Below are 15,242 nucleotides of genomic sequence, written 5' to 3' on the forward strand. Positions count from 1 at the left end.
GAACTTCCACGAAAAGAGTGTTGCCAAGAATTGCCCAAACCAGATGTTTCCTCAGTTTATTAACTTCAAAATTTAAAATTATAATAACGATATGGACATCGGAAACCCTGGCGTCTGTCCTGAGGGCTAGTCCAAAAGCAGGTAACCACCAGCGTTACCATGGGGAATTCAGTTGGACAGGTAACAGCAACTGTGCAAGCCATTTAGGTGTTAACTATATGGCACTCTGAGCTTATTTTTACCACCTGCTAAGAAATGTCTTACTTTGATGAGACACAGGGTAGCTACATGGCCTCTCACCCAAACAGTACCCACTCAGCTAGACATTATACAAAGGAACAAAAAGGGCAAAATTGCGTAAAATTACTTTAAAAAAAACCCCAAAACCAAACCACATAGGACTGAGCAAATTTATAGTACAGACCAAGTTTAAAAAGTTAATTATACCTGTAATTAGATTTGTAAAAATGAATTTTAGTGGCTGCTGAGGTAATTTTCCAGGGGGTTGCTATAGCGACAGGCAGAAGGTGCATTACCAAGACGATGTGTGTGTAATGAGCTGCTGGCAATGGCCCTCCCTTGACGTCAGGAGAAACTGTCACCATCTCGCAGCATGTTTGTGATCTGCATGCTGACCAGAAGCAAAGGAAGCCTTTTGTTTCCCAGTCAGCGCTGAGAGAGAAGTACTTATCTTTAATGCACTTTACATCACCTATGACAAGGTCCAAGCCTGCAGCCAACTTCAGGGAAGCTGCCAGGCTACGGAGATGCTAATGATGCCTCATGAAAGAGAGCATGTTTCAGAGGTACTGTTTGTCTACATTTCAAAATAAACAGCAGAAGTGGGATCATGAGATTAGACTGACTGGCTCTGTACCTTCCTACATGCGTTTCCCATATAGAAATCAGGCAAAGAAGTGCAGCTCCTAGCCTTAATAAACAGACCAGAGTTGTTTTAACTGGTAACCTTCTTCAAGAATTTAAATATAACCCCCCTCATCATGAACAGGTAGCTCAACATTCAGCCTGAATTAATTTCCCAGAACTACAGCACTTAACGAAGACAGACTTATTTGAATTTACTTTCAGTGAATGAGGCCTTGAAGCACCTTCAACATGAAGAAACATGGGGGCAGGCACTTCAAACAAACACCCTCCTCCAGATATGAGCTACTGTTTTCCAGCCTCTTTGAGGTCTGATTTTTGTTGCAAGTTATCAGGTGATAAAGTAGCATTTTCTAAGGAATAATTCCATAAGATGAGTTTCTGTAAATTTAAACTGAGTTTAGTGTATAGCCTAATTAATCAAGAGAAGGCATTAAGGCACGGGCAAAGGTAGAAAAGCTATATAGCCTTCATCCATTTGTAACTCTCGTTTCCCTTTCCGAGGTTAAAAATGCGATTGCTTTGTTCATCAGTACGGCCTAGTAACTCTTCTCAAACTCAGCAGGCAAAACTGATGTAGCAATATGCTGAATTAATACTCACTAATAAGTGACTAATAAGGACTCACTGTCCTTAGAAGGAGTCTGCTTGCAAGACCTTGTGAGCACAGGAGAAGTCCCTGAGGAGCAGAGTGCCTCTGAAAGGCTCTGCTGAGGAGAAGGCATCTGCGTGGCACCACACCAGAAACACGCCAAGAGAAATCTCTAAAACAAAACCAAACATGTTGAGATAGAGGTAATTATTGGCCCTGATAAAAAGGTCAGTCTAAAACCAGTAAAGATGACTCCTTACCACCCAGCCAGCAAACAACGTGACTGTTTCTTAATGGGCAGAATGAGAGTACAGGGGAAGAGGGAAGGGATAAACCTCAAGAAACTCTACAATGTTTGTTGTTTAACGAAGTTTGTTGGGCGATTTCAGTGTAACCACAGCTATAAAAGCAAGGCTTACCAGCAACCTTTCATATGCAAATGCTTTCAATGTGTTCAACCACATGTAAGACAAGATACAACATGGCTGACATTTTCCAGGTATGTTAGTAACCATAAACATTTACATCTTTTCAACCCTAAAGCTCTCAGGTTTAACATCGAAAAAAAATTTAATTTCCTCCAAGTTAGGATAGTTCATAGGTATGACCCTCTACAAAATGCTCTCTCTCATACACATACAGTGGCAGTACAAGTGAAAATAAAACCCTAAGTCTATGACTAAGGCTAATTAGGCAAACTATTTAATAAGATCTGATAGATCCCTGTCCTTTGGAGCCTAGCTATTCTGGAACTGGGTGGGGCTACTCCCCATACTGTTGTTGGGGTTTGGTGTGGTTTTGGGGGAGATGGAGTTTTTCTGTTCGTTTGTTTTGCAAAACTCTGAACTGGCTGATGACACTACCCCAAACTAGCACTAATTTTGACCACATCTGGAAAACAAGCTTTGAAAGGGAAAAGCCTTCTTCTGTATCTTTGAAAATGCATACTCCTTGCTTGTCATTCTACTCCACATATGCAAAATGTTAGAGTTGCTGTAGCAGGATTTTTCCTACCTCACAGAGCTGCCAGAATAACTAACACAAGTGTCCTCTTCGCTAACATGCAGGAGCACAGTGAACAGAATCAATTTTCAGTGTACAAACAGGAGCCATGAACAAAGCTAAGTGTAAAGAAGCATCGGCCAAGTTTTCAGAATTTCTGTAGAGGTTTGCATTTCTGAGCCTCTACACCACTGGCGAAAAGTTGAGGCACACGTAGCAGTTTCTAGAACTATCTAATCTTAATCTAAAATAAACACAGTAAACCTAAGATCTTTGCAGTCAGGTAGGAAAAAGTCTGCCCTGTGTTCTTTTTATCCTTATCCCACCCAAATCCTACCTAGCTGTCTCCCTCAATTTCCTACATGGCTAAAAGCCAGCCTTAGCAAAGGCTAAAAAACCCAAGTCATCAAATAAAAAAAATGCTTGTGCAAACTTTTAATAGGAATTGTGGTTTAAAAATTACACAGATATTAAAAACATGTTCAGTACGGCATGAAAAAAAAGGATCCTGAAAGAAATACATATTGTATACTGCTTTATATAACCCCACTTCCCTTTCTGAACTTCCCTAGTTCTGTTGCATAATCTTCAGTTTTTCTATAGGATGCAGTGCTTTCATATGCAGCAGATTTCATGCCTCATCTTTCTTCAGACCTTCCTTTTATACTTGGGGACTATATCTAAGGCATAAGAAAGGGTTAGCATTGTTCTGCTGCTAGTACTTGATCTTAATATTTAGACTTTCATTTTTATTTGCCGTTTTTATCTTACTGCAAACCTTACACAAGTAAGGCTGTGTAAACTGTGAATACATAAAAGCAGAATCTACCATTCTGCAACACAAATTGCCCCCAAATATAGCTTTAGAACCTTCAAGTACATTTTTACAAATAAAGGGAAGAAAGAATCAATGAACAGTATTAAAATGTTTATTACATAATGATGCACTTACATATCTTATAAATTACGAGTCTATGGTTTTCTCACCCCAAACAAATGACTGTTACACAGATATCACATTGACAGTGGTTCACAGTTTGCTATACCAGTGTCAGCCGCATAGCAGGTCTCAATTTAGGACAGTATTAGTCCTTCTGAAAGCCTCACACACACCCATGATGCCCTAAGAATTCCCTACAGCTTTATGAAATAAAAGAATGAATGTTCTGATTGCTAGAGGCAATACCAGCAAAAAGAATACACTGCTGTAGTAAAAGCCTAGATTCATACACTGATCTTTCCTCTTGTGTGCCTCTAAGCACATCCTATTTAGCACACAGTAATTCCATTGAAATGCACCTGTTTCAGAAGTGGAACATGGAAGCAAGATGTTATTTTTAACGGACTGGTATGAAGGAATTAATTGTTCAGCTGAAGTTACGAAAAACTTCCAACTCAGATGGAATACTGTCATACAAAAATTACCAGATGACCAAAGCACTACAATTCACACAATGGTTTGACAAAAGATGAAACATGAACTTTAACAAGCAGACATTGTTAGGATTCAACTCTTTCTTCCCTGTTAAAAATCAGTGATATTATGAAGATGTCCTCAGAGTTACATCCTGGAGATTTTATTACAGTGTAAAATATTGGAATTTACATTTCAGTACTAACTGTCCAGCTAACTCAACTTGCATGATCACAGGTATATGCACAGCTGTATAACTGTAGGAACTAAGCTGTTAAAGGTGATAGCAAATGCAGAAACAAAAGCCTGAAGGACTCTCATGTATGTATGAGAACATCATGGCACGTACAACTAATAGAGCAGTGCATTATATAGTAACAAAGTGGGGTAATGAATACACACTGGCATAGATAACACAGTGGTGTAGGAACTTCAGGGAAAATTGTATTTAATTATCTGAAGTGTTAGAAAACACAGACATGGAAAGGAAAATAAATGGATATCCTCAGTGCTTGTGTAGCAACTAGAAAGTCCTTGGTTGGAGGTACGTAATGACATAATATTTCCATTTCATGGGGCCAGAGAAAAATCGAAGTTTTTCAGCAAGGCTCTGCTCTTTCCAGTTCTAAACACTTCCTACTTTCTCTTCATGAAGGGAAAGCCCTTAGTGTCGTAATGAGGAAAAATGGTGATGAACCTCCACAAATTCTTGTTGCAACCTAAGTTGTCCATAAATATGAAATGTTACTTATGACAACTGTATCTCTTACTAAGAACAGTAAGATTGTTGCCTCTCCTTTCTTCAGGCTTTGAAAAGCCATGGTATAATCAGACTGTTGACTGGTAACGTGTTTACATTTGGGAAAAGGTCTTGACACCTTGTAGAGTACATATTGAATGATCTCATCTCACACAGCTATTTCTTAAGGCAATCCACAGTGTGGTGTTGGTTTACATCTGTCTCACACTGTGGGAAGTGGTTTAGTGGTAAGTGGCTAAGTCACACCGTAATGTATATGGGAAGTGAATAATCTCTATTTACCTGGTGTGCTCTTAACTTTACCACACAGAAGTCTAGAAATTGCTTTTAAAAGCAACATGAACACCCAAACTTTGGAGCATCCAGTGGCAAGGGAAAAGAATGGAATGTATATGCTGAGCCTCGAAGAGGTTCAGATCAACTCCCATGATGCAGGCAATTTTCTTTCTTAGACCCCTCCCCTTTTCTGGTAGACACACATCTGATGTATTCTTCCAGGGTACTAGCAGTGGGTGTAAAAACATCAAAAGTGTAGCTAACAATGACAAAGCAGGTTAAAAGATGACAGAAAGTGAAAGTATAGAAAAATACAGGATATATTAGAAACCAGAAACAGAGTTTAGAAACAATAAAAGAAACAGAAAATACAGAGGAAGATATTTAGGAAGACAATGTGTAAACAAAACAGGGAGTAAACTGAAAATACTACTACTACAATAACACAGGGGAAAACTACTGAGAAGATGAGAGGCTCATGCAAGGGGTGAATAAATAACGTGTGTGACATATTGACAAATATTGACACATACGCTTACAAGAGATACAGTGGAAAACAAACCATTCTGGTTTATACATTAAGTCAGAAGAAATTACTAAGACTCACCAAGTCAATGGGTGCTTATTTCTAACTCACTGCCTTGTGAATCCTAGTAGTAACTTTTAAGCATTTTGTTTTCTTGTTTTTTTGACAGGGATTTAAAGCTAGCAAATTCTCTATGGGTGTTTTATTGCTAAACATACACACTGTATTTTTGAAACAATGTTTCTTTGGTTTCTGCTAATCACTTTTACTAGACTTGAAAAAACTCTACTTGCAAGCATAAAGGAACAAGAGGGTCTTTTAAAGATTCATATACAGTGATTCACCATTCTAATTTAAAACAGATTTTGCAGGAATCCATAGTATGAACTATAATAGATTACAGTTAAAGTAATCGAATCTGCAAAAACTCATGCTAAATGGCTAAACAAGTTGAACTTGAAAAACAACCCATCAACTAGTACACTTACCTTTTGCAAGGCAATGTACTAGCAATTTGCTTCTATAGCTACTTAATGAATTATTCCCCACTATTTTTAATACTACTCAGAAGATCCACTATGGTGACAATTTCATTAGAATTAGGTCAAAACTATGGTATTCAGCACAATCTGATTTGAAGTAGCATCAGATGATTGTTTCCTACTTTGGAGAGTAAGTAATTCTATTTTTAGCCTCTAAGGCAAGCACACAAAATACATACATTTAAAACCAGTATCACATCTGCTGTGGAAACAAAGTTAGGAACTACAAATACAGGAAATTCAAAATGTAAGACAAGCTCTGCTTCACCTTCTACTTATGCTTGCTACTCATTTCAATATGGAAACAATATGAAAGTATATTGTCAGTAACTTGTCTCTGAAATTTTCCTTCTACCATTTATGCACTCTAAAGGTTTCTACTTTATATAATACTCTATTTGTTTTCTTACCACTAAAACCCAAAACACAGTATGGTATCTTTGGGGACAGTGAGAATCCAAACCATACAAGAGAGATGTCACTGTGCTTTGTACCACTCTGCAGCAAAACATGCATGAACAAACGATAGAAGTGCTAGGTTGGGAAGGTAACCAGCTCAACAGGACAGCAAACTGCACAGGACAACAGGAATCCTATGCATGGGGCAAATATAGCAGAAGAACACAGTGTAGTGATAGCATCAGAGCAAACCTGAGGAGACCTACATCATGCATCTGTAGCTCTTCATCTGCCTAAATTGCATCAGCAAGATGCTAGTAAGTTTGTCTTGACTAAATCACATCTGAAGTGTTGTGCTAGGTAAGAATCCTCAGACTACTGTGCAGATAAATGTCATCCCAGACCTCTCCTGTCTATAGCCCTGTTCCAATGAGCTTAATGGGAGCTTCATGGTACCCTTCTGTGCTTCCTCAATAAGAGGCTTCCATGTACACCTGACAAATGGAGACTGGAGTGATCAGAATAATTTCCCTAGCTAATATAAAATTCATGTGGAGACCATGGAGGTTTTTGCCACAGCTTCAATAACTATGTTGTATTTTTTAATGTTGGTCAACATCGAAAGGTCACCATCCCTCACGATCATCCATTTCTTTGACGACAAGAAATTTTATCTGAGCTATATGCTACATTACTGAAGAGTAACTGAATGTCACGGAGTCAATCTTCAGGCAGTCCTCAGATTCCAATGTCAAATTTCACAGTTCTATTTTATCAGATTCCTGCCCCAAGAAACAAGAGGCATAACATTTCAGACATAGTTTAGTCACATACACATTTTTATTATTGTTGATCTATAAGAAACGGGGTTTAACTTAAAGTGCTTTTCCTGTTGTCTTCCTGGCAGCCATATTCTTTAAAGTTTAGCCTTTGTTTCCATAAAAGAAATGCAGTTCAATAAAACACAACAACCCTTGCTTAGTACTATTCACCTCACCACTAGGACTGCTAAAGCAATCTGTGAGGGAAAAGGGGAAAACCTGGGAAAAAAGGAGTTCTGGGGCATTAAAATTTTTGAGTTGTATGGAGGTCTACCGTGACTGCACTTCCCAGTATTTGCTACTGTCATACTACATGAAAGTATTTTTCTCCAGCTTGTGTCTGTGAGTCAGTTTATGGCAGAGGGGAGTAACGGCTTGAACAAGTCTAACAAAAGAAAACAAAACCATAAGTGATTAACTATCCCTAGTTAGAATCTTACTTCAAGACTTCAAATGATCACAGACTGTCATTCTGTGAAACAAACACAGATATAATCCTAAACTAGATGTACTCCGCTCCTTAAAGTATCCTCTGAATTCAATTTAGTGTGTATTCAGATATGTTTGTGCTGCATATGCATACAAACATGTACATAGACACATAGTATAAGAAGCTAGAGAGTAAAAATTACTTTGCTAGAAACAGAAAATGATATATAGTTCTTTGTAGCCACCAGATACTTACTATTTAGTTGAATCTGATAATTGATACTCCCGTCGTCTATCATAACACTCCTGAATTCCAGGGTCATTCCATAAGCTTCTTATTGCATCTACATATGGGTTCTCAAAAGTTGACACCTTCTCTACATCGACTTCTCGAACTAACTGTGCATGAGCCTAATTCAAAACAAACAAAACAGTAGAATTTACTTCATTTTCTATGTTTGCAGGTAGCTCATACACAGTGAACATGATTAACAGGAATACTTTTTCATATTGGCCGTGTACATGCAATTTGAAAAATCAAGTACCATGAAGAAGGTTGTGAAGACGGAAAAAGGAAACAACCATTATAGGGAGTTCTAGAAATTAGGAAGAAGAGAAAAGAACTTCACTTTTTTATGGAAAGTATACAGACCTCAACATGGATCAGCATATTATTTACCTTTCATGCTAAAAGACACTGTTAAACAGAGTTACTGACCATCCATTCTACCAACCGAACCACTCACTAGCAATTGAAACTGGGACACTTGGACAACATAAAGATAGAAAAGACAGTAAAATCCCCAAATATTCCAAGATGGATATTTTACCAAAATCTGTATTCATGTGAATGAACTTAGTGATGGTGTAGGAAGAAAACAGTAATGTTGGTTTACTGAGGAAGACCTTAAAGTATATGGCGAATGAATAAGTAAGAGTACTGAGTAAATTATGAAAGAGTGATGATATACTGTGTTCAAACAAAGAAAATCAGTGTTAAATATTACATTATATTATGACAGAAAGCAAATTAATAAATATACATATGGGCCACTATTTCAGACTTTGCTTACTCCAGTATTATTTAGATGAAATGCATGAAGCATTCACATTAAAATTTGTATTTAATTAAGCTTATTTTAAAGAAAGCTATAATTTTAAATTTTTCAGGTACAATCTTAAGAGTATATAAACCATGCTTTTTAAATGATGACTAGTTAACCGACTTGACAGATTTAGACTCTAATGGTAGCTGAGAGAATTGAAAGGAGGGAAGGAATCTGCCTTTCAGAGACTGATTAAAAAAGTTCTTAATGTTACCACAAACATAACAGAAGTTCCTACTAAAAAAGAAAGGCAAGATTATTAGAAATTGTCTCTACTTTCAATTTGTACTATAAATTATGGATATTCTTAAAAAGTAATGTCTAAAATTTGGAGTTGCTAATATGAAATAATCCCTAATAATAATACTACTTAACAAAATATACCTTCAACTGTTGTTTACTCAAAAGGAAATAAAAATCTCCAAGTTCAAGATGAAAAATGTGTGTCTTAGATATACGGAGAACATATGTTCTCTATTATCAAACCCCAAATCTCCAAAGTTCTATCAAAGGGTATTTTATTCTACATCATGTCCACACATCCCCCAGATCTCTGGACAAATCATGAAGGGTCCCTACCTTCTCACAGCAAATAACAAGATATGGTACTCTACTTACTAAACACAAGCCAACATTCTCATGAAACAGGATAATTTTTTTTTTTTAATTATCTTATATGTTATCAAGTTCAGTTCTGTATTCTATTGCCTTTGTGTACTTCCAGAAGAATGAAGACCTGGGGAACTACAGGCCAGTCTCACCTCAGTGCCTGGCAAGATCATGGAGCAGATCCTTCTGGAAAATATGCTAAGACACATGGAAAATTAGGAGGTCATTGGTGAGAGCCAACATGGCTTTACTAATTGTGCCTGACAAATTAGGCGACCTTCTACAACAGAGTTACGGCATTGGTGGACAAGGGAAGAGCAACAGATGTCATCTACCTGGACTTGTGCAAAGCATCTGTCACTGTCCCACATGACATCCTTGTCTCTAAATTGGGAGAGACATGGATTTGATGGGTGGATAAGTAATTGGCTGGATGGTCACATTCAAAGGGTTGCAGTCACCACTTGAGGTCCGAGTGGAGACCCAGTGACGAGTGTTGCTCCTCAGGGGTCCATATTGGGACTGGCACTGTTTAACATCCTTGTCAGTGACATGGACAGCAGGGTTGAGTGCACACTCAGCAAGTTTGCTAAGGACACCAAGCTGTGTGGTGTGATCAACACCGGAGAGAAAGGATGCTATCCAGAGGGACCTTGACAGGCTTGAGAGGTGGGCCTGTGTGAACCTCATGAAGTTCAACAAGGCCAAGTGCAAGGTCCTGCACATGGGTCAGGGCAATCCCAAGCATAAATACAGGCTGGGCAGAGAATGGATTGAGAGCAGCCCTGAGGAGAAGGACTTGGGGATACTGGTGGATGAAAAGATGGACCTAAGCTGGCAATGTGCACTCGCAGCCCAGAAAGCCAACTCTATCCTGGGCTGCATCAAAAGAAGCGTGACCAGCAGGTCAAGGGAGGTGATTCTGCCCCTCTACTCTGCTTTTGTGAGACCCCACCTGGAGTACAGCATTTAGCTCTGGGGTCCCCAACATAAGAAGGACATGGACCTGTTGGAGTGAGTCCAGAAGAGGGTCACAGAGATGATCAGAGGGCTGGAGCACCTCCCCTATGAGGACAGGCTGAGACAGTTGGGGTTGTTCAGGCTGGAGAAGAGAAGGCTCCAGGGAGACCTTACTGCAGCCTTCCAGTACCTAAAGGGGGCCTACAGGAAATATGGAGAGGGATGTCTTACAAGGGCATGTAGTGATAGGACAAGGGGTAATGCATTTAAACTGAAGAGGGTAGATTTAGATCAGATGTGAGGAAGAAATTCTTTACTGTGAGGGTGGTGAGGCACTGGAACAGGTTGCCCAAGGGAAGTTGGGGATGCCCCATCCCTGGAAGTGTTCAAGGCCAGGTAGGATGGGGCTTTGAGCAACCTGGTCTAGTGGAAGGTGTCCCTGGCTGTGGCAGGGGGTTGGAACTAGATGACCTTTAAGGTCCCTTCCAACACAAACCATTCTATGATTCTATGCCCTGAATATTTTCTCACAGCTTAAGACAAACTGATGGAAGAATATACTCAGATACTGGTTTTGTTTTTTTTTTCACTTTGGCTCTGAAATTATGGCGAACCAATACCAAAATGCTAATAGAACTAAAGAATAACTTACTATTCAAAAGCTTTCACTTGAAAGCTGCCATACCTGAAGTATTTCTCCAACAGTTCCCTAAACATTCTCTAACAGGTGCTCAAGTATTCTACATTGGTAGAAGAGAAAATCTTAAAAGGTAATTACTTTATTCAGTTACCTATCTAGACTTATTACTACAAAGTTTTCCAAGATCCTGCATTGTTTTATTTATCAGTTCTGTGTGTTCTGACATGCAATTAATATGACTTTGCACTATGCGACAAAACTTACAAAATAAACTATGATAGATGCCAAGAAGTTGCCTCAATTGAAAATTGATTCAACTTTTTAAAAAGAAATAGCATTTCCTCAGCGAACACTGATTCTGCTTCCCTGGGGTTTGCTTGGGCAGACTCATGACAGCTTGTACCCTACTGATTGATACACAGCTCTTCACATCAGTGCTGCTTCTCTTAAAAAAGTAATGCCCCCTCACATAGATTTTAAATCTTTATTAATCCTCAGCTATGCCTTCTTGTTCCCAGAGTTACTATGCTTTCCTGTAGAAAACAATTTTTCTTTGAGAGTCTTTGTCAGGCAACATCATTTGCTGGCTTCTAATTTCTGGTGGTGGAGACAGAGATCAAAATACAGGATCTCATCTATTGGCTTAATTTTTCTCTCATTTGCCCTGGTACAAGTCAAAAATAATTCTAGTGAAACCTTGTGAGATGGAGAAGCATAAATTTAATGCAGAAGAATAATCAATCATGCATGATGTGTGGTGCCACTGCTAATTACTGGCTTTAGTTTCCTTCCACTAATGTAAATAGCAAATTCGGAACATAACTTTTGATGTTAGCACTCAAACATGAAAAAACCTAAGGACTCATCATTAAACCAGTTTATGCAAATATAAACATTATCGAGTACTTGTTCATATTTACTAACCCTTTCACTTTACCCAAAATTTGACATTTGGGGGGTCAAGAAGAGAAAAGTCAAGCTTGTTGACTATGAGAAAATTGTACCTTCTTAAGGTTCTCTCTTCTGGGACACCAATAATTGTTATCAAAGCATTAAAACAAACAAAAAAATCCCCCAAATGACAGAAACAACTGAAGGGTTCTCTAAGTACCACCAAATTAAAACTGGTCATTAAGATGTAACTACTAGTTCAGCTGTAATGTTCCAAACCCAAAATCTAGATGGTGTAGGTGACTTTTCAGTCCGATACACTTTTGACATCAGCAGTCAACGTTTTCCATGGTCTTCAGGGAATATAAGAATACTTGTAACAATTTCCACGTTACTTGCCAGAAATCTTATAAACACTCATTCAATGCTTTTTAGCAAATCACACCTCTCCTAAATTTAAGAGCTTCTTCATTATTTCTACAAGTATTTAAAAATTATCCCAGAATCAGAAAACTGGAATTTTTGGGAATGGTACTGGATTCTGAAACTAGGAAATCTGAGCCTGAGGAGATACCAAAATAGCTATCATTTATCCTTCTTCATTCCCCTCAGAAAACTATTGACAGTGTTAAAAACTAATGCTGGGCTTAAATAGCATTATAGTTTTATGCTGGTCTTTCTGGCAATGCTCTTTTGGCCACACTCCATTAATAAGAAGTTTATTTTTTTAATCTCTAGGCTTCATCATGTGAGTTTTCTACTTACTATCTTCATAATTTTTTCAAAGCTCTGATGCTGAGTGGAAGTCATTACAAAGACCATCATCATGGCCATGGATTTGTCTCTTTGCAGGGGGGCGAGCCTGGGACAGGAATTCTTGATAGTGCAGCTTAAAAGCAGAAATTATTATTTATGCCATCTCAACAACATGAGTCATTTACAGATTCAGACCCCAGTGACTTGTAATCTACAAGTGTGGTTCAGACAAATACCATGCCTAATAGGGCTGTATAGCAAGATATGCTGCTTTGCAGATTCCTGCAAACCCCCAGCTATTTGAAGCAGGTACAACATTCAAGAAGAGTAACACTAGTCTATTTCACTGTCTTGAAAACTAGACAGTTGGGGGATGCGCTCCTTAACATGTCAGAAAGCAGCAAATTCTGACTGATAACCAAGGTAGGAAAGTCTTTTTACACAGCAGCCCACAACAAATAGTTTGTGTGAGGACTGTAAAGAGGATGTTGCTTCCCTTGAGCAACTTTAGAGCACAGAATGGACTAGGGTGAACAGGGAGAAGGTTTCATAGTGTGCTATACCAAAGAACTGTAATTCAATTAATCAAGTGTGCTATGAATTGCTGAAACAAGGCTTCGTGCAATGCTAATCACCCTTCAGTTGCTGACAAAGGTTAACAGGGTATCAAACTACCCAAAACAGAATTTATCACCCTTTCCTGTTTCACATTCTAACCTTTGGAAAGAAAAAAATAGCATAACTCTTTGAAAAATCTAAAAAAATGAGTTTGCATGAAGAAAATTTTTTTGTTACTGCTCATTGTCTGTAAAAAGCCTAGGATAATGCACCCTAACCCATGGCTTATGGGCAGTACAATGAAATGAGAAGGATTAAAACAAGTTCTCTTGTGACTTAGGTTGGAAATTTAATCCATTTAAAATGCATCGTTAAACACTAGTTGTAATACTTTTATGTATCTAAACACTGGAATAACAAATGTCTACACGTATGAGGTTTGGGGTTTTTTTGTTTGTTTTGTTTTTGCTTTTTCTTTAGTAGGGCTCAGAGAAAGCTTAGGACGTAGCTGAATAAACAAGATCTTTATTTGTACACTGCAATCAGAGTCCTGAGTTTTCTTGCTGTCTTTCTTACTTTTAATCTGCACCAGACATGGAAGACAGTCACCACTACAGGGCTGCAACCAGAACATTCAAACATGCTTTTATCAAGGATTATATCAAAATTTCTATATAGCTAACAGAAAAGGCTTCTGAAACCTACATTTAAAGGTCATATTATCTTTATAGTCCTTCTTGAAAAAAAAGCTGTTTTAATAACACAGCAAGAGAAACACAACAAAACAACTTCTTGTCACCCTAGCAGGTTCTCTTGCAAGTGTTGCGAGACACGTGAGTCATGTCAAAGGAGAAGACAGGTGAGATGAAGTGTACAATTTCAATACAGAAGTCAGACCTTCGTAAATGTGCTTTGTTGAAGTTACCCTACTATTCTATCCTGAAGTTTCTGAACCTCTTTTTATAAACAAAAGGTTTTGATAGCAACAAAATGAGATTTTTCTGATGCCAGGCAGCAAAGTAAGAAGCTATCTTCCTCCCTGATAACTACTTCACCCAGTAGAATAACTCTTAGAAAGTTAGCCAAGTTAGAAAATTAAGTATATAAAAATACAGTTTCCCTTCATGAAACATGAGATGCTCTCCTATGAGATGGAACATATGCATTGTTTATTTAGGGAAAGGAAAGCTACGGGATGGTGCAATTGCAGCGGCACAGTGTAGATACTGTTTAGAAGTAAATAGATCTCAAGAGCCCAAAGCTAACATAGACTGATTCTGCTATGGTGGATCATAGTACCGGGCAACAAAGGGTGCAATCATTTTTCTACTTACTGTCCAGCTTTCCTATTTTCCATATATAAACTTTAGGTTGCCTGGCTATCACTGTTAAGCTGTTGCCTAACAAATAAAAGCAACATAAATATATAAGCATTAACATTACTGTTACTTTGATAGAACATCTAATCCATGTAATGGCCTGAATTACCACTTTTATGGCTATTCACTCCTTCCCTCTCAAAACCCCTTACCTATTGTAATACTTCCATCAACTGAAACAAATTGTTCAGCAAACACTTCTGGCAATCAACCTCTACAGAACAAACCAGGTTTTCAAAACAAAGAAGAAAACAGAAAAACATGGAGAAAAAGAGAAATGAAGCATCCATAAGCCATTGCCTCTCTACGAAAAGGACAAAGAGGCAGGTGAAGTAAAAGGAATCAGTCCTGCAGTGATCTTACGTAACTTCAACTTAAAGTCTTTGCCATTTCTTCCTCTATGAAGAAGGCTAGGTTTTGGACATTCATCCTAATCTTGTTAGCAGTAATTCTAAGAAGAGTAATTTACAAGAAAACTCTGGTAAAAGAATTGATAACTCCAGATTTAATACAATAAAAATCTTCCTGAATTCTTATCTCTAAAATAAAAATAGAAAATTGGCTTTTAAATTTTTGTATTATGTAACACAGTATTTCAACCTAAAGATCTCAAAGCACTTCACAAAGGTCATAAGTACCACTAAGTGCAGTTACATAAAATTGTCGCAACACACAGGTCAATCATTTCCAATGGTGA

At 38.0% G+C, this 15,242-nt stretch overlaps 1 protein-coding gene across 1 annotated transcript in view; it reads right to left on the minus strand.

Moving 5' to 3' along the window:
- Window positions 1-15,242, minus strand: part of GNAQ (guanine nucleotide binding protein (G protein), q polypeptide) — a 134,759-nt gene that overhangs the window by 29,610 nt on the left and 89,907 nt on the right. The window contains exon 3 of the mRNA XM_010568625.1: window positions 7,903-8,057. Within this exon, the coding sequence (XP_010566927.1) occupies window positions 7,903-8,057 (155 nt within the window). The remainder of the gene's footprint in view (window positions 1-7,902; window positions 8,058-15,242) is intronic.

This window comes from Haliaeetus leucocephalus, unplaced genomic scaffold (genome assembly GCF_000737465.1).
Source record: "Haliaeetus leucocephalus isolate CR32 unplaced genomic scaffold, Haliaeetus_leucocephalus-4.0 Scaffold251, whole genome shotgun sequence".
Lineage (NCBI taxonomy): Eukaryota > Metazoa > Chordata > Aves > Accipitriformes > Accipitridae > Haliaeetus > Haliaeetus leucocephalus.